The 26,454-nt window shown below is 46.3% G+C and overlaps 1 protein-coding gene across 1 annotated transcript; it reads left to right on the top strand.

The window, feature by feature from the left end:
• Positions 1 to 4,392: 4,392 nt before the first annotated feature.
• Positions 4,393 to 25,493, top strand: ADAMTS8 (ADAM metallopeptidase with thrombospondin type 1 motif 8). The gene is made up of 9 exons (XM_079105515.1): positions 4,393 to 5,391; positions 13,327 to 13,566; positions 15,190 to 15,325; positions 15,874 to 16,041; positions 16,949 to 17,250; positions 19,150 to 19,333; positions 21,700 to 21,872; positions 21,984 to 22,159; positions 24,265 to 25,493. The coding sequence occupies exons 1-9, from the start codon at positions 4,621 to 4,623 to the stop codon at positions 24,833 to 24,835; spliced, it is 2,721 nt and encodes a 906-aa protein (XP_078961641.1). The 5' UTR covers positions 4,393 to 4,620; the 3' UTR covers positions 24,836 to 25,493.
• Positions 25,494 to 26,454: the final 961 nt, after the last annotated feature.

Genomic DNA, 26,454 nt, shown 5'->3' with positions numbered 1-26,454 from the left:
GATTGGGAGTGTGCCCATTGAGACTGCTTTTGCAAACAGCAGCCAAATGAAGGTAAAAATATGAATCCGTAGCTGGCATCTTGCAGGGGTTTGAACTGAAAATAGCCTAAGAATATGAATTAATATTGGCAAAATTATATTGTTATATTGTATGCATGTACAAATATGTAGCAGTAAGTTCCACCATTATGTTCAATTATATTTCAAAAATGGTAGAAAAAAGAATATGAATTATTGTTTTTTCAAATACTTATGGAGTTCCAAAGGTTCCAGAAGATAGAATGTTTAGGACTAAGAAAGAGTCTAGTAACTCAAGATGCACACATACCCGTGTGTTTGCATACACACGGGTGGGCTATAACAAAAACATGCATGCCAAACAGAATACAAGATGAATGTCAGCACAAAAGTGATACCCAAAATCAGACTTTGCCTGTTCAGGATGTGTCATATGTTAATAAAGACCAAGAAATCCTTTTTCTATTGTAGGCAATGCAGAGCTTTGGTCATGGCAAAACAGCAAACATTATAGAAAATGGGCATAAATCATGACACAAAAGGGTATTATTTTGTTTTGAAAGAGTTCTTTTTACATTTAAGTGCCATAACAGATTTCTGAGAGAAGTTATCTATTTTCTTCTTTGGGACCTTTAAAAAAGGCCAGAGAAAGAGATTGCCCCAGTGAACTTCTAGGATTGGGATATGTAATACTGTGATTTAATACTTGGTTTTACTCAAAGGGACCCTAATTCTGTGTAGAACATTCTCTCTAGGAAAAAACATCTTGTTTAGTTAGCAGTAGTTAAGCAACCCATCTATCACTCACTAGCTAGGTGGCCCTAAATAACTTACCTAACCTCTCTAAACCTAATTCTTTATCTGCAAGATGCTTTTTTCAAAGATTTCATCATAATTAAATGAGAAAACATTTGTGAGCTACATAGTACGGTGCCCAGTTCACAGCAAGCACCCAAAAATGGAAATTATTACTGAAGAATAAATGAAAATTAAATCAAATTAAAATGTTTGGTCCACAGTTAGCATTCAGTGTTAATGTCAAGGTACGAGTTGCAAAGGAAACTTTAAAACAAAACAGTTTCTTTATCCTTGTGTAGGAGTGCCATAGCATTTTAGAAAAAAATAAATGAAACTCCATTTGTTACATGACTTCAGGTAAGTCACTGAAACCCTGCTTTTCTCCTTATCTATAAAACATAAGTAGATATGAATTAGATAACCACTTATGTTGCCTCCAATCTTAAGAGTTTTGAATTCTAGAGAATACAAGAATTTAGTACATACTAAAAATTTGTAATATGCACTATATACAACTCTAGTTATAAACTAAGAAATAATCAGTAATGGTATACATTTATTAAAAGCTTAAAATTCACAATAGATCTACAGTATAAGCATCACAAACATAAAAGTTCTTCAACTATTTAAGTATTAAAGAACAAACAACTACTAGATAACTTAAGATAAAACAAGGACATTTTATTTTTATATGGTTTCTGTTTCGTATTCAGAACAAGGAATTATTTTGAGTTTCTTATTCCATAAGAATCTCATAGTACGGTGAGTCTAAATAATCCCATATTCTAAATTTGAAGAATACAAGTTAATACTGTTTTACGCTGAGGACTCAACAAACTTTTTTGAAAGAGCCAAACAGCAAATATTTTAGGGTCACTACCCTTGCGGCTAAAAGCAACCAAAGCATCAATGAATGGCTCCACATTCCAATAACTTTTCTTCATACCATTTTAAAGTGTCATGAAATATTAATATTCTTTCTAATTTTTTAAATTTACCACTTTAAAATGTAATAACCATTTTTCATTTGTGGGTTGTACAAAAACAGGCAGTATGTGCAGAATTTAGCACATGGGCCAGTTTGCCAATCCTTTCTATAATTATATATTTTAGGAAAGAAAGTGGTAATGCAGGAAACATAATTGGCAGAATGCCCAACTGGAGTTTCCATTGGTCAATGTGTTGGTGTTTGTTTTGCTGTACAAGTTTCATCTGCCATTCTTCTAAGGCCTTCCACTACAAACTTGTCCCTAACGCAGCAGCAAGGCCTGGGGTTAACATAACTAAGGTAAGCCTGACACCTTGTGGTTAGATTGCAAATGGCAGGCACTACTTTGGAAGTTGCCAGCAAGACAAGTTTTGGGGAAGGATAAATTCAGGGAGAGAGATCCTGCAGGTTCATGGTACAGTGGCTCACTCTCATGGTAGTGATGGTGGTGATGTGGTGGTGGTGATGGTGTTGGTTGATTGTGGGTACCTGTTGATTAAAAGAAGCAAATTCAAGTCCAAAGTTCTAACTTCTCCTTCCAAAAAGAATTTCCAAATGGGGGCATTTCTTTCTATCTAAGAAAAGAATCAACAACGTCCAAAGCCCCCTTCCCAACTGGAGGCTCCAGAGATCTTCAAGATTTTCCCTGATATGGTTAAGTCTCCCATTTTCAGCCATTACTATACATCCAAGCGGACAGATGGGGAAACTGGCCACAAGTCTCCTTCCCACTCTTCTCTTGATGCTCACAAAGAGGAAAGAAAATAATTTTCAAGGAACTAATTACTATTGGAAATAAATTTTACTCTGAGAAATGATGAATAAGGGGTTTCAAGATGAAAAAGACCTGTGATTGAAATGTCACAACAGCCCTGAGGCAAAATGGATTACTCATTGTCTAGGCAGGTCAGATTGTCCCAGGGTTATCACACTGTTGTGTTGAAATGAAGTGTTTTGCTCATTTTTTAAAAATGATTGAAGAGGTGACTCTTTCTATCCCCCTGTCTCTAGAAGTGTTTCCCCAAAGCATTCTAGATTCAGCTTAATCCTATCCTGTAAGCTATGCAGGGAAGGAGATTCTGGACTATACTGCATTGGGAGGCATAGTAGATTCACCCTTTTGTCTAATTCACAGCCATTTCTTCATGTTGATGAGAAAGCAGAGAAGGGACACTTGGGGGAGGCATATTTTGAAGGGCTTCTCCCCATATATCATAGTTGCAAAAGTATTTTTGTTGCTATAAGGGGCTCTCCTTTGGAGGTAACAAGCCTGAGAGTCTCACATGCATGCTGGGCTTTTACAACCACAGAAAGGGATGAGGCAGGCTAAAAGAAGCAGGGATGACCTCAACTGTCAGTATCCCCAGCATAAGCAGAGAGTTGGGTAGCTGGGGTAGGTGACCTGGCCACAGACTTAAAGGACCAATTGGTCTGGAGATCCCAAATGATCCTCCATGCTGTCAACTGAGAGAAAGGACACAGAGGGGCTGCTAGAGTCAGTATTTAGAGAACAGGTTTCATAATCCAAATCTAGACCTCTACCATTAGGATTGGAGAGGGACACCAATGCTGAATTTTGTGGTCCTGAGACCATATCATCCCTCTTACTGGGTTCCACTCTCTTCTCCAGGAAGAAGTGGTGGTGTGAGGCAGAATGAATTAACCTTATACTCATACCTGATGCTGTGGGCAAAGCAGTAAAAGGGGACCTGCCACTTTTCCTGAAGTCCCTCAGATAACCAGCAGGGTTGTATGGCAGAAGAAAAGTTGGAATAGTGGTTGGAGACCTGCTTCCCTTCTTAGGGAAGTGCTAACTTTCCCTCTGGGGTGATTCCTCTTTGCTACTGACTTTACCCCTGTTAACTTCCACTGTGCTGGAATCTGCCCCAGAACCCCAGGAACACAGTAGTAAGAGTAGTGGGTTACTTAAACAGATAGGGTCCTTTTAGGCTTTGCAGTGGTTTTAGTGGAGAGCACGGTTTAAGTATGACCTTTCCACCTTCGACTTGTGCGTTACAATTAAAAGCTCTGGAACCTCTCCTATGACCTCTCTTCTGTCAAAATGGGATCTCCGGAGTGATTATAGGGATCTGAATACGGTCTTCCGACAGATCTTCCGAGGTTCTGTCCTGGACACCTGACCTCACTGGATAGAGAGGCTAGGATCTCTCCAAGGGCTTTGCCTGAAGGGCCTGTCCAGCATTGTAGGAGTTAACGTGGGTCCGCACGTAAATGGAAGGGGAAGAAGTTGGAATTGACACTTCTCGGGGGCGAGAGGGGGCGGGTCTCGCTGACTCCTGATTGGTTTTACATTTCATCCAATTTTTTTTTTTTTTTTTCTCCTCCTCTCTCTCTCGCTCTCTCTCCCTCTTTTCAGCTTCCCTCTCTGACCCCAGGGGAGGGGAAACGGGAATAGTGAGAGATCAAAAATAAACCTCTTATGTCAAAGCCGGGAAGGAAGTATAAATACGAAGGGCTCAGCAGCCCACTCGGTGCTTCCCGGAGAGTGGAGGAGGCAGGAGGCGGCTGCGCGGGGCCGACGCGGGGCAGGGGCGGAAGACCGGCGCACGCGGGCCGGGGCGCCAGCTGCTAGCGCTCAGCTCAGCGCGGGAGGAGCGGGCTGCGCAAGCCAGAGGGGCCGCCAGGGGACCGCCGCCGCCGCGCGCTGTGGCCGCCAGCTGCCACTGGCCGAGTGGGCCTTGCATCTGATTGATCTTTTTCCTGGAGAGAGCGGCTGGGCCACTCTCCGGCTACCAACACCTGCCCGCATCGGGCGGACTTCTTGCAAACTACCGTGCGCCGCAGCCAAAGCCCCCATGCTCCCCGATCCTGCCGCCTCCCGGTGGCAGCCGCTCCTGCTGCTGCTACTGCTGCTGCTGCCGTTGCCGCCGCTTGCCCGCGGCGCCCCGGCTGGGAGGGGAACCCCGGAGCCGACCTCGGAGCTGGTGGTGCCCAAACTGTTGCCGGGCAGCGCCGGCGAACTCGCGTTCCACCTGTCCGCCTTCGGCAAAGGCTTCGTGCTGCGCTTGGAGCCCGACGCCAGCTTTCTGGCGCCTGAGTTCAGGATCGAGCGTCTTGGGGGCTCGGGTCGGGCCGCCGGGGGAGAGCGGGAACTGCGCGGCTGCTTCTTCTCCGGCACGGTGAATGGGGAGCCGGAGTCGCTGGCGGCCGTCAGCCTGTGTCGCGGGCTGAGCGGCTCCTTCCTGCTGGCCAACGAGGAGTTCACCATCCAACCGCAGGGCACTGGGGACTCTCTGAACCAGCCGCACCTCCTGCAGCGCTGGAAACTTGGGGCGCGCCGCGGGGATCCGGGGTTAGCCGCAGCCGAAGCCCGCCCCCTCCCTCGCGGACCCGAGTGGGAGGTGGAGACCGAAGAGGGTCAGGAGCAGGAAAGAGGAGAGGATGACGAGGAGGAGGACGAGGAGGACGACCAGGAGGAGGAGCACAAAGAAGAGGCAGAAGACGCCAGTGAACTGCCACTACCCTTGAGGGCCAGGACCAAGCGGTTTGTGTCTGAGGCTCGCTTCGTGGAAACACTGCTGGTGGCCGATGCGTCCATGGCTGCCTTCTATGGGGCCGATCTGCAGGTAGGACTCTTGAGAGCCTTCCCAAGTTGCTCTGCCTGGATGCCCCCAGTACATCTCCCAGCGTCTGTCAATTTTTCCCTTCCCAATCCCCCTTCACCCTCCCAAACCCGACCCCAAACCAGGAAGAGCAGTAACTCAAAATTTTTAACTTCTGCCATCCTGGCTTCTCCACTCCATCTCCCAATTTAGAGAGGAGGTACTAGTGTAGTCTTCCCACTCCCAGCCCTCTCATCCTTCGTCTCCAGCAGCACATGGTGATATGAACAGAAAGTGGGTTTGAACGCATCCCCCAGGCACCTGCTTCTCCCAAGAGAGATGAAAATTGAACATTTTGAAAGAACACCCACCCCACCCGTATGTCCTCAGCTCTCTACTGTCTCTTGAGAGGTTCCCAATGAAGGCAGCTGAACTGGAAAGAGGTAGCTATTTGACGCCCTTTGGGTACAGAACTGGGGTTGCCATAAGTAAAAGACATTGTCTGGAGGGAGTTGAACCTGGAAAGGGGCTCCCAACTTCTGTGTGCCCAGCTGGTTCTAATCAAGGGGCATGAACTATCTTGCCAACCTGGCGCTCAACCCCAGCAGAACTTGGCAGTGCCAGCATCCAGCACAAGGAGGGAGGGGAACAAAATTTCTGCCTGGGGGTTTAGCTGCGGCAACTGACATTTCAGTGAAAAAAAGAGGGAGTGGGGAGTGGGAATGAACTCTTGCAGTTAATGTCTTTGGAGGAGCCAGAGCTGTGCTTGGCCCATCCAGCTGTCCTCTGCCCAGATGCAACTAACTTTCAAATGAGCTGGGACAAAAAAAAACACTGAGGCCAGGGAATGGCTGCTGTAGCCAGGGCATTTCTAAGTAGATATAAAGATAGAGCTGATTTAGCAAGAGATGTTTGTGTCACCCTACGCCTTGATATCTGCCTCCAAAGAAGAGGTCTTTCCAGTAGGAAAAAGAGGTCTTTTCAGTGAAAAAAAGCAGAGAGCTATCTTTCTCTTCACCTGGGGAGCATAGGACCAGAGATATGCCAGTTGGAAAAGAAATGATCTGCCCAGAGGTCACAGTTCCCTGAAATAGGGATCCTGACACCATAGCAGCTCAGTTAACACTTTTGTAGTGATGGCATTCTTGGCTGGAAACCCAATTCTAGTTCAACCTGTGCCCGACTGTTGGGGGCACTACGGGTATTGGCATCACCTTTGCAGAATAGTCCAGAAAAGGAGGCAGTTAGCCCTCTGTTTCTCACATGCTCTTACCCACTCTGCTATCACCAGGAAGTGCAGAGTGAGAAAGATTCAGTGAAAAATTGATGGGACAGGAAGAACTGCTGATGAGAGGTCCATGTGGCTGCTCTTCTGGCTACTGCACACTTGTGGCATTAGCTTGTCCCGAGCACCGTAAGGCAGCTCTGAGCCCTCAGGGTATTCTAACCTATGAGCTCTTGGTTGATGCCGATTAAATATTTGCTTCTCTGCTGACACTGAGAGCAGGAGAGAGGCACTAGCCTCCTCCAACTCCTTTCTCCAAGCAAGTAATAAAGAAGGTGTCAGAAGAAGAAAACGAGAGGGTCTCTCCTATCTCATTAGCACCACCATGCTCAGCTCCAGAGGACTCCACTAGAAAGAAACTGAGATATGTTTGTCACAAATCTAGAAAGAAGAGTCTGTGCCCGTACTCTTGAGCAGACCAGTTTCTGACATCTGCCTGAAAACCACCATATAGGAAAGCCAAACAAGAACATGGGGAAATAGCAAAAAAGGTCTGTTTTTTTTCAGTCTTCTGTGCCAAAATGTCCTCCCAAACACCTTCCTGGGTCTCGCTCTCTCAGCTTCTCTCCTAGACACTGGAGATGCCAAGTATTTCCCTCAAGGACGTATTTGGCATCTGCAGACATCACAGCTGCCCAGAGGCAGCCATGCTTTGGCACTGGGATTCAGGATTCCCTGGCCACTGTAGCAGAAGGCTCTACTGAGTTCTACATCAGGTTTTGTTCATACTGCTTGAAATCCAGGTCTGCTACCCGAGACATGTTGCTTTCTCTGTCACAGAGCTATCAGAGAATGTCTATTCTCTTGGGATCCTAGCTGGATTGACCTGGTTGATGGCTGCCCCATACCCTCCCTCTCCACATACACAGGTTTCTGGACCTTTTACAGCTACACACAGGTACCTCTGCACCCTCCTAGCACCACGTATAGAGCATCAAAATAGTGTCACCACCTATGAAGGCTACAGTCTTCTCCCTGGGGAGTCTGCTTCTGAGTCTCATACAGAAAAGAAGTCTTTTACTGAGCTGGACCAGCCCTGCCCCCTGCACCTTGGTCTTATCATGTGGCAGCCCACCTGCACCCTTGTTTCCGTCTGTTAGGGTGAGAGAGGGACTGGGGCACATCTGTCTCTATGACAACCACTGGCTTCTCTGCAGCCACTGAGATTTTCAGCTTAATGCCTTGGGCTTTATAAAACAGGTTCATAAGCTCAACTGAGAGACGAATGAAAATCAAGGCTTGGCACTCCAACACCTGACCTGTTCAAACCCTTTACCCCCAGCTGGAAGTTAGGTTTTTTGTTTTTTTTTTTTAATTTTCATATTTTTATTGGTACATTATAGTTGTACATAATGAAGGGATTTATTGTTACTATTCATACATGCTTTCAATTCAGCAATATAATTTGGCCAATATCACTCCCTAACACCTTCCCCCTCCTTCCCCCTCTCTTACCACCTGGTCTCTTTCCTCTACAGATCCCCCTTTGACTTTCATGAGATCCCCACCCCCACAACCTTTTCCTTTTTCCTTTCTAGCTGGAAACGAGTTCTTTACACATAACTCTCCAAGAAGTCCACTATAGACTCCATTCACATAGATGGAAGGCACTTTGGGGTGTCTTAGAGTAATTGGGGGGGTTGAAAAGAGCATCTCTGCCCTTTAGGGAGTAGAAGACACCTGGATGTAATCAATTCTAGTCTAAGTGCCTATGAGGCTGCTCCATGATGAGCCCATCTTCTGGAAGGTTCCACCATTTTCTGAGTATGTTCAATTTACAGAGTGGTTTTACATGTATGATCTCATGGAAATACCTGTGAGGTATCAGAGAGCTCACAGAGGACATGAACTTTCTCAAGGTCACACAACTAGTGAGTATTGCCCAGATCTGCAAACCAAGTCTCCCAGACCTGAGTCCAGCCCTCTTTGTGATTGTACCATGCTGCCTCTTTAGCATAAGGAGATGTGTAACTCTGTTCACCCTCTGGCTCTTGTCTATGTTATGGGGTAGATCCTTAAATCCAGCCATCCAAAGATATCCAGCTAAAGTGTGAAACTCTATCCTGAGAAGAAACCACCTTCACCTTCAAAGCTGTGAGAGTTAGCCATGCTCCAGTCTGGTCCCACTGCTAAGCGACAATGAAGTTTTCCAGAACTCTGTACCACTGAGTTCACTTAATCCCTTGACAAAAGCGGCCCCTGCCTCCCACCTTCTTATCTGGTTTCAGAGTTAGAGAGCTTGGACAAAGAAGGCTTGCTGAAAGGAAGGACCACCTTGAAAGAGACCATTAGCTCTGTCTGCATTCAGCCTTTGCTTTATTGCCCCCTGGATGAACCTGGGCCAGAACAGAGTGAGTGGTGGGCTGAGCAGTGCCCCAGGCTCTGTCTGGGAAGTTTCTGCCAATGTTCATGCAGAAAGCTGAGCTTCTGAATTTTCTTTTTAACAGAAATGGTCTGGAAGTGGTGTGAACTTTCCCCAAAGCCAACCAGAGCATCCCTGGATGTCAGTCTCCTGTCACAGCTATCTCATCTCCTTACCTATGTCCTCTAGGGCAAATGTCTCCCACAGGTCCTCATACTGAAGTAATCACATAGCCTAGCTCATCCAGCACAGTCCCAGTTTATGCCTGTTGTGGCATAATTATTAATAGCATCATCTTTCAATGTCAAGAGTGTCCTGCTTTAGAAGATAACAGAAACAGAGGGCCCCACCTGTTCTGTAGCTATCCCAGTTTTCATGGGTGAAAGACAAGTGTTGTATATACATGAATTATGTTCTTTCCACAGGCAAAAGTATTAGTCTTCTCCATCCCTTTTGTTTGCTACAGTCAGAATGACTAAAGATATGAAGTATTTCCCAAAGAAAACATCTTAATATCCAAAAACTAGGTGTGCATAGACAATGACAGGGACAGCCTTGCTTGCTGGCATGCTTTGGGTTTGTTTTGGCCAGACTACAGTTTTTCTTGCAGCAGCAATAATGGGTGGTAGTGCGGCAACCAGGATCCTAGAGTTTAGGGAGAAATAACTGTGTGTCCTTGAGCAAGTTACCTATTTCTCTGTACCTTGATTTCTTCACCAGAAAAACAGAAGCATTGAATTGAAGATAGAACTAAAGATGGAAAGCACTTCACCCAGTGCCTGGTACAAAGTAGGTGCTCAGCAAAGCATAGCTATTTACTAGAGTTGCCTTCAGTGAAGGAAACCATTTGTCACAATGGGACAATGGTGTAGCCACATTCTGTTGGAGTGCCAGCCACTGCTTTCATCTTTGCTCTCCCACAGAGCAGAGAGGCCTTCTTTTTCAGCTTGCCCAAACTCCCAAGTGTTTAAGGCTGACAACTTGTAGTCCTACCTCATTGTAAGCTTTAAAGAGGTGACGTTGCTCTTTGCTATTTGGAGAACAAAACAAGATAAAGGATATCCATGCAGGTACCTCTCTTTCCTCCTCTAACTTCTTTCCTCTTCCTTTGCTTCTCCCCCATCTCTTCCCCAGTATTGTCTTGGGCCCTAAAGAAATGCCAGGAAGAATAATGGCCCCTAGCATGAAAACTGACATTCCCATCTTGCTACTCTATCTCTGCCATTGTGCCATGAGGGAAATCTTTAGGGCCTGCCATGGGATAAGCAAATGGACAAAGAATAAAAGGTGACATTCTGATTAGAAAAAGAACAGCTGAAAGTTTGTTTGACCCAGGCTCATCCTTCCCTAGACTCCCACCCAACTTTGGCTGCCACAGGATCTCTAGGGGAGAAATCACCTTGTTGTATCTCAAAGATTCAGAGGTCTATATCTTTGCCATCTGAATGGGCCATTTTTTTTTTTTTTCTATTCCTGTAGATACCAGTGAAGAACGCTCCCCACAAAATGCTTTCTTTCACTAACAAGAGTTGAGGGCGTAAGATTTCCAGGTCACTCAAGAGCAGGTTTGTTTGACCATTCTTGGCCAGGTTGATCATGATCCCAATTCACTTATTGGGATTTTTGGAGGTTGCCTGCAAACCATGGACCCTGTAATCCTGGGTATGAGGTGGGGAAGGATCTTATTCACATTCTTGGGCACGCTGCCTGCACTTCTGTGGTGAGTAAGGAGGTGTGAGAGGTATAAATAGACTCCAGGTGGTAGAACAAGCCATCTGACCTTTCTCTTGATCAGTTACTAGGCCTGCTCCCTGTACAACTGGAAGTTAGGCTTGCCCTGCGAACCCAGTGGGTTAGTTGGGAATCAGAGGTTCACAGACCCAAGACACACCTGGCCCAGGCTCAGTGGTCTTTCCCAGATACCCTGAAAATGCAAATCTCCTTTCAGTGTTTCTGAGATGCCAACTGGGAGTAGGCAATGGTAGGGATGACAGAGCTGCTCAGTAACACAATAGATAAGAAGAGGTCAACAGGACAGGGCTTGGGATTCTGAGAGGAACATTGGACCGTGGAATCCTGGCAATACAAATTATCTTCTGAGATGGTGAGTGATCAGGAGGAATCTCATATGTCTTCAAGTCCAACCCATCACCTTGAGGCAAAATGGCTCCTCAGCCAGCTCCCTGGCCTGACAGCTGTGCAGTGTCTGGAGAAGATAATCATATGAGCTCCCTAAACTACAGAGAAGAGGCTCCCTGCAAATCTTAATTCTGGGAAACTTCCTTTGTCTTACCCCTACTTTCATGCAACAATTTATACTGTTTTCCTTTATCTTCACTGAGGACATGACCAATGCATCATCTTTCACTCAGTCTGATCTGGTCAGCTTGGAGCAGACAGACTCTTCTCAGATCTCAAGTCTTGGTTCCTTGTGCTGACCTGCTATGGCCCAATGCTAAACAACTGGCATCTCTTGGCTTCACACCATATTTGAAAGATCTCATCTTCCCCAATTTTCTGAATGTGCAATGGAGGAGACTCGATAAGAAGAAATCTTGTGAGGACAATGGTAGGTTGCCTTGGAAGAAATTCCAACATTGTGGTCCCTGCCTGTCAGGCCCTGCTCCTTCCTAGAGAGACTAGGAGAATCTTTCTGAACCCCAGAAGCAGTGAAGACGTGGCCAGGAATCAGCCTCAGCAAGCTATCATTCCTCAGTGCTCACCCCCAGTTGCATAATATGTGATCGCTTTTTTTCTTTTAGGAATCTAACTCCAGGAGCAAATGCCAAGTTTCAGCTTCACTGATAAGATATTTACCTCAGCCTAAACCTAACTAGAGTGCTTGACATGCTAAATAACCTGCACTTAGTAACCTGCCAACTCCTTTTGGTAGGACTAACAAAATACCTGGCTTGTTGCCTTTGAGGTGAACAGACAGGTCCCATTCACAAAAAAATGAGACTCATCTGGAACTCCCACACGCAGCCTGCCCTGTTGGAATTTCCCTCTCTAGCCTTTCCCCTCCTTCCATTCCCATTTTCCAGACCACAGAAGAACAGAAAGAGAGGCTGATAGGAGGTGGTGCTCCAGAGAACAGAGAAGCAGAGCACATGAACAGCAGCCCAGCTGACCAAACTACAAACTGAAGGCATGCCTGCCTCTGTCCCTTTGTCTCTACCTCTGCAAAATAATCCAAGAGGGTGACTTCAAGAAGTCCCTGTGGCAGGAGAATCAGCTCCCATATGGCTTCCACTCAAAGCCTTGGAATTCATCAAGGGAGCAGTTGGCAGCCCAAGGACAGAATAGAGGCCAAGCAATGATGTAGGTTCCTTCAGCTGCCTGGGTGGAACTGAGAGCAGGTGGGATCCTAAGCACATGGGTCTCATTAGGCCCTCTGGATTCTCTCAAGTCCCAGGCAGAAAGGAATAAATCCTTCGGGGATATCCAAGCAAACACCAACAAGCCAAGCTCTGAGAAACTTAATGAGAAAAGTATGAATGTCAGAGACAGACATACCTGGGCTGGCATCCTGGCTTTAAGAGTGGTATGACCTTCAACAAGTTACTGAACTTGTGTGACTCTCCACTTTCTCTGTCTGCTTCATAGAGTTATTGTGAGAATTTAATGAGCCAGTGGCTGATGCAGAGTAGCTATTGCTAGGAGTAGTTATTATAATGAGCAAAGTTTGAGGTTAACAATTCCCATTCTGAGGAGTAGAAATTACCCCAACAGACATTAGGAAAATGCCTGGCTGAATTCCAAAAGAGAAACTCTAACCTTCAGCCCTCAGATCATTGCTTCCAGGCTGAGGCCAGGGAAGGGGAGGAGGTTGGCAGGAAGACAGTTGGTGTCCAGATTAAGGCAGAATAAACCATGCAGCCCAAAAGAACATTCTATCTGCAGCTCCAAAACAATAGCCAGGAGCTATATATGGCTATTTATGTACTTAAAATATTGCCAGTGTGATAGAAGAATTGTCTTCTAATTTTATTAAATTTTAATTCCACATGTGGCTTGTCTGGATGTTAAATGCACAAGCTTTGGAGCCAGCATCTGGGTTCAAATGCTGGCTGTCCACTCATTCACTTTATGATCGCTGAGCCTCAGTTTTCTACCATGGAAAATGAAGGGAAATAATACCAAGCCCACAAGAGTTTTGTGAATCACAGCAAGACATAATATACCAAATTCTCAACCCAGAGCCTGGCAGGAACAAGGTCAGTGCCCTGTTACAAGCCATGATGGCAGAGGGCAGGCCAAAGGCCTTGAGATTGAATATCTCCCTCTTCCCTTTGTTCCTCCTTCCTGACAGAACCACATGCTGACCCTGATGTCAGTGGCAGCCCGCATCTACAAGCACCCCAGCATCAGGAACTCCATCAACCTCATGGTGGTCAAAGTGCTGATAGTGGAAGATGAGAAATGGGGCCCAGAGGTGTCAGACAATGGTGGGCTTACCCTGCGCAACTTCTGCAACTGGCAGCGGCGTTTCAACCATCTCAGTGACCGCCACCCTGAGCACTACGACACGGCCATCCTGCTCACCAGACAGGTGTGTGGGCTGGCTCCAAAAGTCCTGGGCCTGAAGGGAGACAGGCTGGGTGGATCAAAGGGAGGGCCACTAGGCCTGCCCAAACATGGGAACTGTCTCCCTGCTGGCCTCAGCTGGATGCCAGAAGCCTCATGCTTGGAATGGAAGAGGAGGAGGTCATGAGGACAAGTGTGAGGTATTTGCAAGGGAAGGAGAAGAATCTTGTAAGGGCTCTTTTCCAAAAGTTCATGACCAGCTGTCTGCTGAGGTCATAACAAGAGGAAACGAGCTCAAGCCGCTCAGTGAGTGATCTGGGGTTGGAAGTGGAGCAAGGGTTCTGTCTTCAGTGGTTGTTAAACATAGGGGCAGGTAACCAGGGGGGTCCCTCAAGATTTCCCGTGGCAGGAGAGCTGCTTACCCATTAGGCATGATTTAAACATACAACTTCCTGAAGACAAGGGAATGTGATAATGCGTGCCAGGCCCTGTCAACTCCTTCAGGACTCACAACAGTCCCAGGGCCAAGTATGGTGCTATCCCATTTTACAACGGAGGAAACGGGCACAGGGAGGCTACAAGGCTCTCTTGCCACACAGTGGCAATGCCCATAGTTGAACCCACTCAGTTCAACTGCTGCTACCTACACCTTTAAAAAACTGAGTTAAAACAGGGGATGCTTAGGCCAGTAGTTGGGTATCCCATGTAATGCCCAGTGGGGAGATTCCTGTGTACCTGGTGCCTTTCTGTGGTCCCAAACCTGCTGCCTACATGCTGTAATCTCTGATGGCTCTCTTCATCAAGCAGAACTTCTGTAGAGTCTTTCTCAGAACGACTGTGCTGTTCTGCCTCTCAAAATAAGCCTATGAAGTCCTAGTCAGCCCTAAGATGCTGTCATGATGAAACAGGGAACAGGCTTTCTTATATGAGTGGCCCATGAGAGAACACAGGGCTCTTTTGACAGCTTTGTGTGTGTTATTGATGTTGTTCTTTGCAGTATCCTGAGGATGGAACCCAGTGCCTCACACATGCTAAGCAAGCACCACTGAGCTACATTCCCTTTTTGTTTGTTTGTTTATTTATTTATTTATTTATTCATTTATTTAATTTATTTCTGAGACAGGGTCTTGCTAAGTTGCCCAGGCCAGCCTCAAACTTGGGATCCTCCTGCCTCAGGCTTCTGAGTAGCTGACATTAATAGGCATGTACCACTATGCCCTGCTTTGTTTTTTAATGAAAGAAATTTTTCATGGATCACTCTCCAAGTTAGAAAGACAAGGATGGGTGAACTAGCTTGACCATAACTGAGGTAGAAAAACCCAATCATGCAGGCCCATGAAGTGAGATATCCGGAAAAAATAGAGCTCTACTACTGCTACCTACACCTTTAAAAAGCTCAGTTAAAACAGGGGATGCGGGGCTGGGGAGATAGCTCAGTTGGTAGAGTGCTTGCCTTGTAAGCACAAGGCCCTGGGTTCAATCCCCAGCACCCTAAAAAAAAAAAAAAGGGGGGGGGGGTGCTTAGGCCAGTAGTTGGGTATCCCATGTAATGCCCAGTGGGGAGATTACTGTGTACCTGGGGCCTTCCTGTGGTCCCATACCTGCTGCCCACATGCTGCAATCTCCAATGGCTCTCTTCACCAAGCAGAACTTCTGTGGAAAGGAAGGGTCGTGTGACACCCTGGGCGTGGCGGACATCGGCACAATATGCGACCCTAACAAGAGCTGCTCTGTGATCGAGGATGAAGGTCTCCAGGCAGCCTACACCCTGGCCCATGAGCTAGGTAAGATTTGCCATGTCAAAGCCACATGACCACATATAGGAGGAAACCACCTCTTCTGGGTTCAAAGTTGCCCAGATTCTAAGAAATAGCCCTCGCCCTTGCCCATCATATCTCATGATTCTGACAGAGTGGGCTATATACCATAGACATGGTGCATACTCTTATAAACTCCACTCCTACCAAAGAACAAAACACTAGAAGTGTCCTGGGGCATCATCAAAGGTCACCTGAAGAGTCCAGGTAGAGCCATGATGCTCTTTATAACTGAGCAGTAAGGGTTTGGGGTATAATGTTGGACAGCAACTAGTAGAGATGAAAGTGAATTTCAGACAGGCACAGACAAAAAATAAAGGGTACTAATGTTCCTTAGTCATCTGAGAATGCTTCCTGGAATAGATAAGACTCGAAACAAAAATCTCCAGGTAGTCGATGTGTGGCTCTTCCCACAAGGAGCTGTTCATTGGTAGCACTGCCAAAACCATCACCAGCTGGTCATGTGGGGAGCATGGGAAAGGGTAGAGTTAACAGTGGTCTCTCTGCTCCCCCAGGGCACGTTCTCAGCATGCCCCACGACGACTCTAAGACCTGCGCACGGCTTTTTGGGCCCATGGGAAAGCACCACATGATGGCACCACTCTTCGTCCACCTGAACAAGACTCTGCCCTGGTCTCCCTGCAGTGCCATGTACCTCACAGAGCTCCTGGATGATGGCCACGGTAGGCCCCACTTGGCTTCCTCTCTGCTTCTCCCTGCCCACCTGCCCAGAGGGCCTCCGGGACAGCTCTTGGCACCTGCACCAACTTGGGGAATCCCAAGACCTGTGCTTTCTCAGAATGCTCTTAGGGTGGGGAGAGACATCAGGAGTGTGTCATTCTAGAAAGGCATTCTAAGAATCCCCCAAGAGTGCTCCTCCTTGCACCATCTTCCCGTAGCCTGAGCTTTGAGCTAATTTAGATTTATTCATCAAAGCAGGTGGAGTCAGCCTAAGAAGTTTGTCTGAAAGAGTTGAGTTTGAGCAGAGCTTAAAGGAATGGAAAAATGTCTATAGTGAAGAGGAGAAAGAATGTTCCAGGCTGGAGTGGTTGCTCCTACGATAGCTCAGAAATGGCAGAGGCAGTTATCAGGTTGTGTGAGAGCAAAAGGTGGGAGGCCAGGGATGCCTGGTTAAAACAGCTTGAATTGTTGAATAAAGCAGTGACACAATATAGTCTTCTCTTTGAGGGAGGCAGGGAGGTAAGTGGTATAAATATAGATTATCAACAGCAATACTTGGGCTTTATTTGCATGTTGTGACTTTTAAGAGGATAATTATACCCCCAGTTATCGTGATGTGGCTTAAGGGTATGGTTAGATGACTATGTCCACACTGGGAGTTACGTGGAATGCATCCTAGATGTTCTGGTAATGAAAGAAAGTCAGTCCTACAAAACTTCCTGCTACCATTAGTCAAAATAAGACACACTCTTAGATGACTGGGTGTTGACAATGTTTAGATCGAGGTCAAGGAAACCACGATGAGACCTTAAACTGCATCATATGGAACTTGAATGTAATGTGGGGTCACAGAAACTGAGAAAGAGGCCCTGCCCCTTGTTCTTACTCCTCTGCTTCTTCTTTTCTCAGGGGACTGTCTCCTCGATGCCCCCACCTCAGCCCTGCCCCTCCCCACAGACCTCCCGGGCCGCAGAGCCCTCTATCAGCTGGACCAACAGTGCAAGCAGATCTTTGGGGCTGGCTTTCGCCACTGCCCCAACACCTCTGTGCAGGATATCTGCACCCAGCTCTGGTGCCACACAGATGACTCTGAGCCCCTTTGTCACACAAAGAATGGCAGCCTGCCCTGGGCTGATGGCACTTCCTGTGGACCTGGGCACATCTGCTTGGATGGCAGCTGCCTGCCAGAGGAAGAAGTGGATAGGCCCAAGGTGAGGAAGGAGGAGGGAGAATATAAGGGGGACAAAGGAGGAGGAGGAGGAGGGTGAGGGCTATTTTCAAGGGTGGAACTTTACATGAAAGTTGGAACTATGAGACCTCAGGCTAGGCTGCAACTTCTGACTTCTAAGTAAAATCACTCATCTTATAACAAACCCAAGCATATTTATCCCTCCAAGCAAGGAGCCCTTAGAGACTGTACTCGTGGTCTACGGGATGCTGCCGTTGCTCCGGGGTTCCAACAACTCACCCTTAGAACTGCTTTGGGGCTGAATCGAGAGCTTGTGCAGATTGGTGAGTGGTATGAAGGCCAGATGGGCACTGAATAAAAGAGAGCCTTTCGAAATTCCATTGTAAATGAAAAGAGTGACATAGACAGGAACATTTCATTAAGGATTGAGTGACAAGTGTTCATAGCCTACCCATATTTGAGCTGAATTCCTAATTAGAGATCAGGGAAATGAGAGTCATTGTGGAATTCCATACTTCAAGAGGAGGAAGAGAGAAGGAATTGGAGCTGCTCTGACCAGGCAGAGAAAACTTGGCCCAGTACAGAGGAAACTTGCATGAAAAACCAAGGCAATGCCAGTGAGGGTTTTTAAATGATTCACTTCTTTGCACTGCTCTTAATACATCCAAACTGCAAGGCCGATCACATTTCCCTTACTGCGAGTCACGGAGCCATCACTATGAAACAGCATCCGCTTTGTTTCACAGCTTGGTCCCCACCCAGCGCATAATCGCCAGGGTGGCCCGAACTCACTCCATGGGGCTGCCCTCCATGGCCTGTCTTCTGTACTGAGTTTCAGCAGCCTTTTGGGCCTCATAATAAGCCACATACCCTCATCCTAAACCTGCACCAGTGCAGGATTCACAGATTCAACTCAGCAACCTCCCAATCCCCCATTCATTCTCTTTCCACATTATTGAAGGGAGAGGAGAGAGGTCAGTCCACCCACCTCCAGAAGCAGAACCAAGCTAAATGCAGGGAGAGAGTGAAGTGATGATATTTATCCTCTATTTTTATGGAGAAAAGGCAGATCAAAAATAATTTATATATACAGAATTGTCTCTGTAAAATGAAAACACCACATATTCATGATTATATATCTGGAGCAAAAATATGAAAGGAATTGATGAAGATCATGTCAATGGTTTTAGGTGAGAAGTGGTGTTTTTAAAGAGTATGCCTTTCCTTTCTCACACTCTTCTGTATTTTTTGTTTTTTATATGTACATGTGTTTTATAATGCTTTGAACCAAGAGGCAAAGCTTTCTCCCCATAAAGCGGTTATACACTTGGGTGTAATTGTGTATGTCCCAGGCATTATCCTAGCATTGGAATCAGTAGCTGGTAGACTAGTGGCAGCACCATTAAGTGACTCTTCCTTGAGACCTGGATTTCTCAACCTTGGTGCTAGTGACATTTGGGATAAATCCTTACTGTGGGGCCTGTGCACTCTTGATAATTTAGCAGCATCCTTGGGCTCAGCCTTCTAGAAGCCAGTAGACACCCTCCTCAACTGGGACAACCACAGTGTCTGTGCACACTGCCAAGTATCCCATGGAGAACAAAATGTGCCGTCGTAAAGAACCATGGTGTCAAATCCAGTTGTTTCTCTATAAAAGGCTTTCTTCCATTTATTCAGCAGTTATTCTGTTGCACCTGACTGAAGGTAAGGTACTGTCTTATACACCAGGCAGTCAACTGTGAATGGGACCAGCATAGCCTTGGTGTCCACAAAGCTGCAGCTAGGCAGGCCACACAGCCATTAAACAAATAACTTAAGCAGTTTACAGAACTTCATGCACCAAGATGAGAATAGCTAGATGACAAAGTCAGACCCAGCGCCCCAACCTTTGCTTCTGATCCAGTGGCACTGTATATTGCAGGTCGTTGTGGATGGAGGCTGGTCCTCATGGGGACCCTGGGGAGAATGTTCCCGGACCTGTGGAGGAGGAGTACAGTTTTCACATCGTGAGTGTAAAGATCCAGAGCCTCAGAATGGAGGAAGATACTGCCTGGGTCGGAGATCCAAGTACCAGTCATGCCACACGGAGGAATGCCCACCTGATGGTAATAGCCACTTAGGGCCACACCTGCTACAGCAGCTGTTGTTTTTGCTGCAACCAGATCCCCAGGGGAGGAGAAGGGTCCCAGGATACAGAGTTGAACCTGTGATCCAGACTTAAATGGGTTCTGCAAACTTGGGGGTTGCTCTTGGGAACCCAGGACAATTCTTACTATGTTGAGAAATGCTGGCAAAGTCAAAAAGAGAAACTGCCCTGATCTTCCAAGATGTGGAGACAGAGTGTATCACTCCCGACCAAACTTACTGAGGAAGGGCTTTTGCTCAGGGGCTAATGTCTAGGACAATAATCCTCCTGGAGGCATCTGAACCCTCATCTATGCACAGAATGGAAGTGTTTTCCAAAGCAAGTGTCAGAGCCAAACCTCCAAGGTCTCTCCAGCCAGCACTCAGCCTGGGGAAAAGAGAGGATTTCTGAATCTGATTCCTGTGTACATTCCTGCTGAGAAGAGTTGCCCGTCTTCCCTTGGGGGCATGGCAACTACCTGATAGAACTGTCCCAGGAAGCAATACTACCTCCACCTCTCCCTGGCATATTCCTCTCCTCTGGGATGTGCTAGAAGCACACCCACTAACTTAGAGGCAGTAAGGGGCCTCAGGAAACTTATGAAAGGGAATCATTAGAAGTTTTTCACCCAATCAGCCCATCCAGCTTCTCTTTGGACAGCTCCAGGAAGTGTTGGCAGACATAAAGACAAGCAGAGGTTTAGGACCGGCTCGTCCAAATGCCAAGACACCCTGGCATTGATTTGATGTCTAATAGGCTCTGCAATTTTGCAAGAATCAGCAATGGCATGAGACTGTAGAAACTTTGCTCTGGAATTGTGAGAGTTTGCCTGACATACAGGCTAAGATGTTCCTGGGAAAGGAAAGGAATAAATATAAGGTACATGGTAGACACAGGCAATAGGTAACATGATTTCAGATATACCAAGGTCTGTCATTTCAATCAAGTATTTTTTAGTACTCTTGTGTGTCTAGAACTATAATAGATGTTATAAATGATATAAAAATGCATTCTGATTAGAGAACCAAACCAATTCATCTAGCAATTAAGGCTTAATCTATGAGGCACAGACCCTAGGTACGGAAGGAAGTCAGAGAAAGGAAAAGACTGGGCAAGGCAGATGCTTCGAGGGGAGTTTGGACCAAGGCAGGCCCAGAGAACTGAGATGGTGGCAAGTTGTGAGGGAACATTTCAAGATAAGGAAAAGGTATGAGAAGCACCATCATTTGTAGAATTTGCTAGCATATCAGGGCCAAACTGCAAAGGCCCTTGAAGTCTGAATCAGATTGTGATGGCTGTCCCCTTAGGTAACTTGGAAGCTTCCCCAGACACAGTCCAGACCCCCTCCACTGTAGTGACTTAGAACCTCAGGGGTGGAGCACCACATCTGTGTCTAGAAGTTTCCACAGGCCATTCAAATTCACAGCTAGGGTGGAAAATCATGGTAGGAAGACCAGGTCTAATTTCAGGATGTGTCAGGGGAAACACCCATATCTTATTTCATATGGATTAATCTGCAAGTGATGAGGAGCAGAGAGGAGGGAGACAGGTGCATGTAGGAGGCTAGATACTGGATGCCATGGGAAGCCATGAGATCTGATGGGGATGGTGAGAGTAACATGCAAGCATTTTAGATCACAAATTTTCCTAAATATACGGAAGGACTTCATGATGGATTGGAAATAGTGGATAGAGATGCTCAAATGTTCAGGAGAGTTGAGAATGCTCGCTAGTCTCAAGACTGAAATATGGTAGTATCATCAAGTGAAAACCAAACCAGTTAGTGGAAGGACCAGATGGTGCTTGGCAGTGCTGAGCTGGAGGAAACAGTAGTACATGCAAATGGAGCTCCCCCATAAACACCCAGAATTACAGAAAGTGGGGTATAGCAGCAAGATCTGAGCTAGACATACAGGTTAAAGAGCCATTGGCCCCATGCCCAGTGTCACTGAGGAAATCAAAATAGAGTACAATTAGCAGAGTCCCAAAAATAAAGTCCCATGCATCATTCTGTACCTTCCAGAATAGGGAATGCTCCCTATTCCCACTTAAGTTTATTCATCTGTAAAATAGAATCAATATCTTTCCAAATGGAAAGGATATTTGTCCCAGAAAGGCCAGCAGGAAGCTGGATTCCCTTTCTTATCCCTTTGAGTAAGGATCACATGTGCATCTAGATCAGTCTGTGTCTAGGAACATTGGGCCCTCATGACACTGGGCCTGTCTCCTTGGGTTAAGTCCAAAATCTAGAGCAAGAAAGGGAAATGGAATCATGGTATTTCTCCACCTAGCTCCTCCTGACTTCAACAGCGGTGTTTTGTTCACACCATTTCTTACTCTTTTTAGGGAAAAGCTTCAGAGAGCAGCAGTGTGAGAAATATAATGCCTACAATTACACTGACATCGATGGGAATCTCCTGCAGTGGGTCCCCAAATATTCGGGGGTGTCCCCCCGGGACCGCTGTAAGTTGTTCTGCAGAGCCCGGGGGAGGAGTGAGTTCAAAGTGTTTGAAGCCAAGGTGAGAATCCTACTGGACTCAGATCAGAGAGGGGGAAGAAGGCACCTATGCACACCCCTCCTGCAGGCTGCTGCTTTGCTCCATATACCCTATCATCCTTTCCTTTCCCAGGTAATCGATGGTACTCTATGTGGTCCAGAGACTCTGGCCATCTGTGTCCGAGGCCAGTGTGTCAAGGCTGGCTGTGACCATGTGGTGGACTCCCCTAGGAAGCTGGATAAATGTGGGGTGTGTGGAGGCAAAGGCAACTCATGCAGGAAGGTCTCCAGTTCCTTCACCCCTTCCAGGTGAGCCTCCCCAGAAATTGTACCTTGGCAGAAGAGCATATCAGACATTGTACTACAATCAGCCCAAGTTTGAACTGCAGCTGCTACTTAATAGCTCTGTAGACTGGGCAAGTTATTTAAATGCTCTGAGCTACAGCTTCTCTGTAGAACATCAACCTTCATCTGAGAGTCATTGTAAGGATTTCATGCAATGGAATGTGTGGAGCACTTGGCACAGGGTCAAGTGTGTAGAAAGAATGGAGCTCAGGGCAGCTGTTATTTTATTAGAGGGAGGCCACCTGGATATGATGTATCAGCTCTGAGTCAATCTGCAGGAGGGCTCGGCTGAGTAATCTGGCTCTTTGCCAAAAAACAGTTCCTTCAGGCCTCTGTTTTGGGAAAGACATCTCACCCTAAGCCTGGTGAGCCCTGTCCTCTCCTAGATGAATCTTCAGAGAAGAGGGTACAAAACAGTGGCTTGGCATTCTCACAAATCTGAGAACTCAGAATACTTTTCTAACATCCATATGCCCCACATTCATATAGCTCCTAGAATTTTTCAAAGTCCTTTACTTCTATGGCCTCATCTGATTCCTAAAATAAGTTTATGAGGTGGGCAAGACCAATACTACTGTTCTCCATGTTTCAGACAAAGAAACTAACACAAAAAATGATTAAGTGACTCTTCTAAGATCACACTGATAGTTAATGACTGCCAGAAGGAAAACCTGGATTTCTTAAGTCCTTGAGGATTATTTTTTCCTGCCATTTCATGCACTTCCTGGAGAATAAGGGCATGGCCACATGGTAGAGGCTACACTCTGCCATTCTGGCACTAGTACATATATATTTTTCTGGCAGCTAGGTAATCATCCAAGCCTCCTCCCCCTACTCCATCTGTAATTCCTCAGAGTCTTTGAAAAGTGTTCACTTACTAGGTAAGTGTTCACTTTCCTAGTTATGCTTGCTCTACCCTGCCTATATTCATTTACCTTTCTCTCTCTCTTTCTCTCCCTCTCTCTCTCTCTCTCTCTCTCTCTCTATATATATATATATATATACACACACACACACATATATATGTGTATATAGTATAATATATACATATATGCATATATACATATGTATATGTCATATATATATATATATATATATATGTATACATGTGTGTCTCATAGTAGCCAACTTGGGAGTCTTCAAATTTAAGCTCAAAGGATATAGGGTGGGAAACTATGAGCTCTTCAGATTGTTGCTCCTTTAGCAACTTCCTCTTAGGCACTAGACTATGGGCCTTGAATACTGTTATAGCCCTAGGCTAAACAGCTAGTCCTGGCTGGGCACATGACAAGAATAGCAAAGAACTAGACTGACTATCCTCCTCAATACTCTTCACTTTCTCCCCAGCCTCTATAACCCAGATCCCCAAAGGAGAAAAAAAGAACTAAGTTTTCTTCATTCTACATAAAACCCTATGCCTATAATGGATGAACACTTTTCCCTAAATAGCTTCCTCTCACTGCAGAAGCTTGGTATTCATGGCTTCGTATACTCAAAAGGTGGCTCTAAAGAAGCAAGCTTTACCTGCCCCCACATCCTGAGATCCTGTCCTGAGTCCATGTAACCATAGATGCTGACTGACTCAAAGAGGTGATGTGGGACTTCCGCCCAGGTCAGTCCTGGAGCAGGTTGCAAGATCCAATTTTTCCACATGGGTTTGAAGTCTGGGTGTGTATGTGGCCAAGCCTAGTTTTACGCCAACACAAGGAACTAGAAATATTTGAGATCTCATTTGAGTCATGAAGTACCAGATTTGTCTGTACCAATGCAGATTTTCAAACCCCTTTGGGTTCCCCCTCTATGTTGTTAAGATCCATCCATCCCAACTCCTTAACTCAAACACCTACAATAGAGTTGCCAGATGAAGCAAAACCCTTGAAAATCCTAATGTACAAGACATTTTTGTCTGTTTTAACAGCTAATTTATTTAGAACTATGGGGCAACTGCTTTATTATTGCATAATTGTTTTTATCTGCCCATTCCCAGCACCTGGGGTGTCCACTTCAAGGACAACCTAAGGACCTAGACTGCCACCAGTCCTAACAGTGTCTCTCTGTTCTTATTCTAGTTATGGCTACAATGACATCGTTACCATCCCAGCTGGTGCCACAAACATTGATGTGAAACAACGGAGCCACCCAGGGGTCCAGAATGATGGCAGCTACCTAGCATTAAAGACCACTGACGGGCGGTACCTGCTCAATGGCAATCTGTCCATCTCTGCCATAGAGCAGGACATCTTGGTGAAGGGGACCATCCTGAAGTACAGTGGTTCCATTGCCACCCTGGAGCGGCTACAGAGCTTCCGGCCCCTACCTGAGCCCCTTACAGTACAGCTCCTGACTGTCCCTGGTGAGGTCTTCCCCCCCAAAGTCAAATACACCTTCTTTGTTCCAAATGATGTGGACTTCAGCATACAAAACAACAAAGAGAGAGCAACCACCAACATCATCCAACCACTGCTCCATGTGCAGTGGGTGCTAGGGGACTGGTCTGAGTGCTCCAGTACCTGTGGAGGTGGTTGGCAGCGGCGAACTGTGGAATGCAGGGACCCCTCAGGCCAGGCCTCCACCACCTGTAGCAAGGCCCTGAAACCCGAGGATGCCAAGCCCTGTGGAAGTCAGCCGTGTCCCCTGTGATCATGCGGTGGGAAAGGGTCTTGTGCTCATGGACTTGGGGTCCTGGGGTGTGGACAGGGGTCCCCTCTGGTGACCCTGCATATCAAGGTGGCATGGTCTGCCCAGGCCTTCTTTTGCCGCAGCCCCTTGGGTACTGCCTGAATTCATAAGGGGGAGGAGAAGAGGGGATGGGGATGACAGATCCTAAGTCAACTGTCTAGTGGACTGGACCTTGCTCAGGTTCAAATAGAGGGCATAGGTTAAAAGGCAAAAGTGCACTTATTGACTTCAATGGGAGACTCAGAGCCAGACTGTTTGCAAAAGGACTAGCAAAGTTAAATTTAAAAAAAGAAAAGTGTTTTTTTCTATTTGGTTTCCCCGATAAATAATCTACCTCAGAGGGGAAAAAACATTAGTACAAGAGAGGTGTAGCGCAGGGAGTCAGTGGCAAATGTCAAAGCAAGCTCTGTAGCTGTGACCCAAGCTGTCTTTGGAAATGACTGTCTTCAGTGTTAAAAGTCACCATCTGAAGGGCCACAGTGTTGGTCACAGGGTTGTGGAGAGCCACATGTTCTCAGGCTGCCACCTGCCGGGGTGGACCCATTTCAAGTATTTATGCAAATGTGTCTCTGAACTAAAGTGTGATCTTGTGCCAATGAAGTGATGTGGTCTGGTTCATTCTTGGGAAAGGGCAGGAGACCCAGAGCTGCAAGACAAAAGTAAAACTAGGTCAGCTCACCTGAAGCACACACAGGGCATCTGGCATCTGGCCTGTCTCTTCTGACCTTTAGTAAGAAGGCAACTGAATTCTAATGAGCCTGCAGAATCTGGCTCATTTAGGCAACAATTCATTTACATGATCTAGACCAGTAGTTCTCAAGCTTCAGTGGGCATCAGACCATCTGGAAGGCTCAAATACAGATTTCTGAGCCTTATCCCCAGGGTTTTTAATATAGTGGGTCAGAGGAGTAGCCTGAGGATCTGTGTTTCATCCAAGTTCCCAGGCAATGTGGAAGCAACTAGCTTGAGGACCACACTTTGAGAACGCCTGTGCTAGAGCAAATTCCATTTGAGAGATCACCATGGTTATGTGGTGCCTCTTGGGTTCATTATTCTTGAGAAAGAGTATTCCATTTCACTCTTCAAGCTGCCCCGTTGCTATCCTGCCTTGTTTTATTTAAGCCCAAAACACGTGATCCTCCTAGGATCTCAGGAATTCTAAACCTGTACCTAGGTAACATCCCCAGGACTTCAGCACCCACTATTCAGATGATATGCAAAATTTCATCCACATCTCACAATTCCTGACCCAAGAAACTCACAGCTCTTCCCATGAGACCTTTACCCAGAATGGCATTCCCCACCAGGAACCCCAAATCTACTAAGAGCCTCCAATATCTCCTATCCTGCCCATATTTCCCCTGCTCTCTCATGGCTCAGAAGAGCGCTCTGGCTCAGTCTTCCATATAGGGAACTTAATCCTTGGTCATAAAAGGGTGAGAAGAAATGGACATTGAGAAATTACATTCTAAGAAAAGAAAGAAAACCAAAATTTGCATTTTCCTTTGACCCCTTTGTCCTTCCCTTTGGGTTTCTCTCAATACGTGGGATATACGCAAAAAGGATGCTAGATGGAGCCC

This window comes from Sciurus vulgaris (genome assembly GCF_902686455.1).
Source record: "Sciurus vulgaris genome assembly, chromosome: 11".
Lineage (NCBI taxonomy): Eukaryota > Metazoa > Chordata > Mammalia > Rodentia > Sciuridae > Sciurus > Sciurus vulgaris.
Note: the sequence above shows the minus strand (reverse complement) of the source record. Positions and strands in the feature narration are given on the sequence as shown.

Excerpts from the sequence above, each read along its gene's own strand:
- ADAMTS8 (XM_079105515.1), top strand. The coding sequence starts at position 4,621 with ATGCTCCCCGATCCTGCCGCCTCCCGGTGGCAGCCGCTCCTGCTGCTG. Across the intron at positions 16,042-16,948 it reads GCTCCTGGATGATGGCCACG|GGGACTGTCTCCTCGATGCC; the intron begins GTAGGCCCCACT and ends TTCTTTTCTCAG. Across the intron at positions 21,873-21,983 it reads TCAAAGTGTTTGAAGCCAAG|GTAATCGATGGTACTCTATG; the intron begins GTGAGAATCCTA and ends TTCCTTTCCCAG.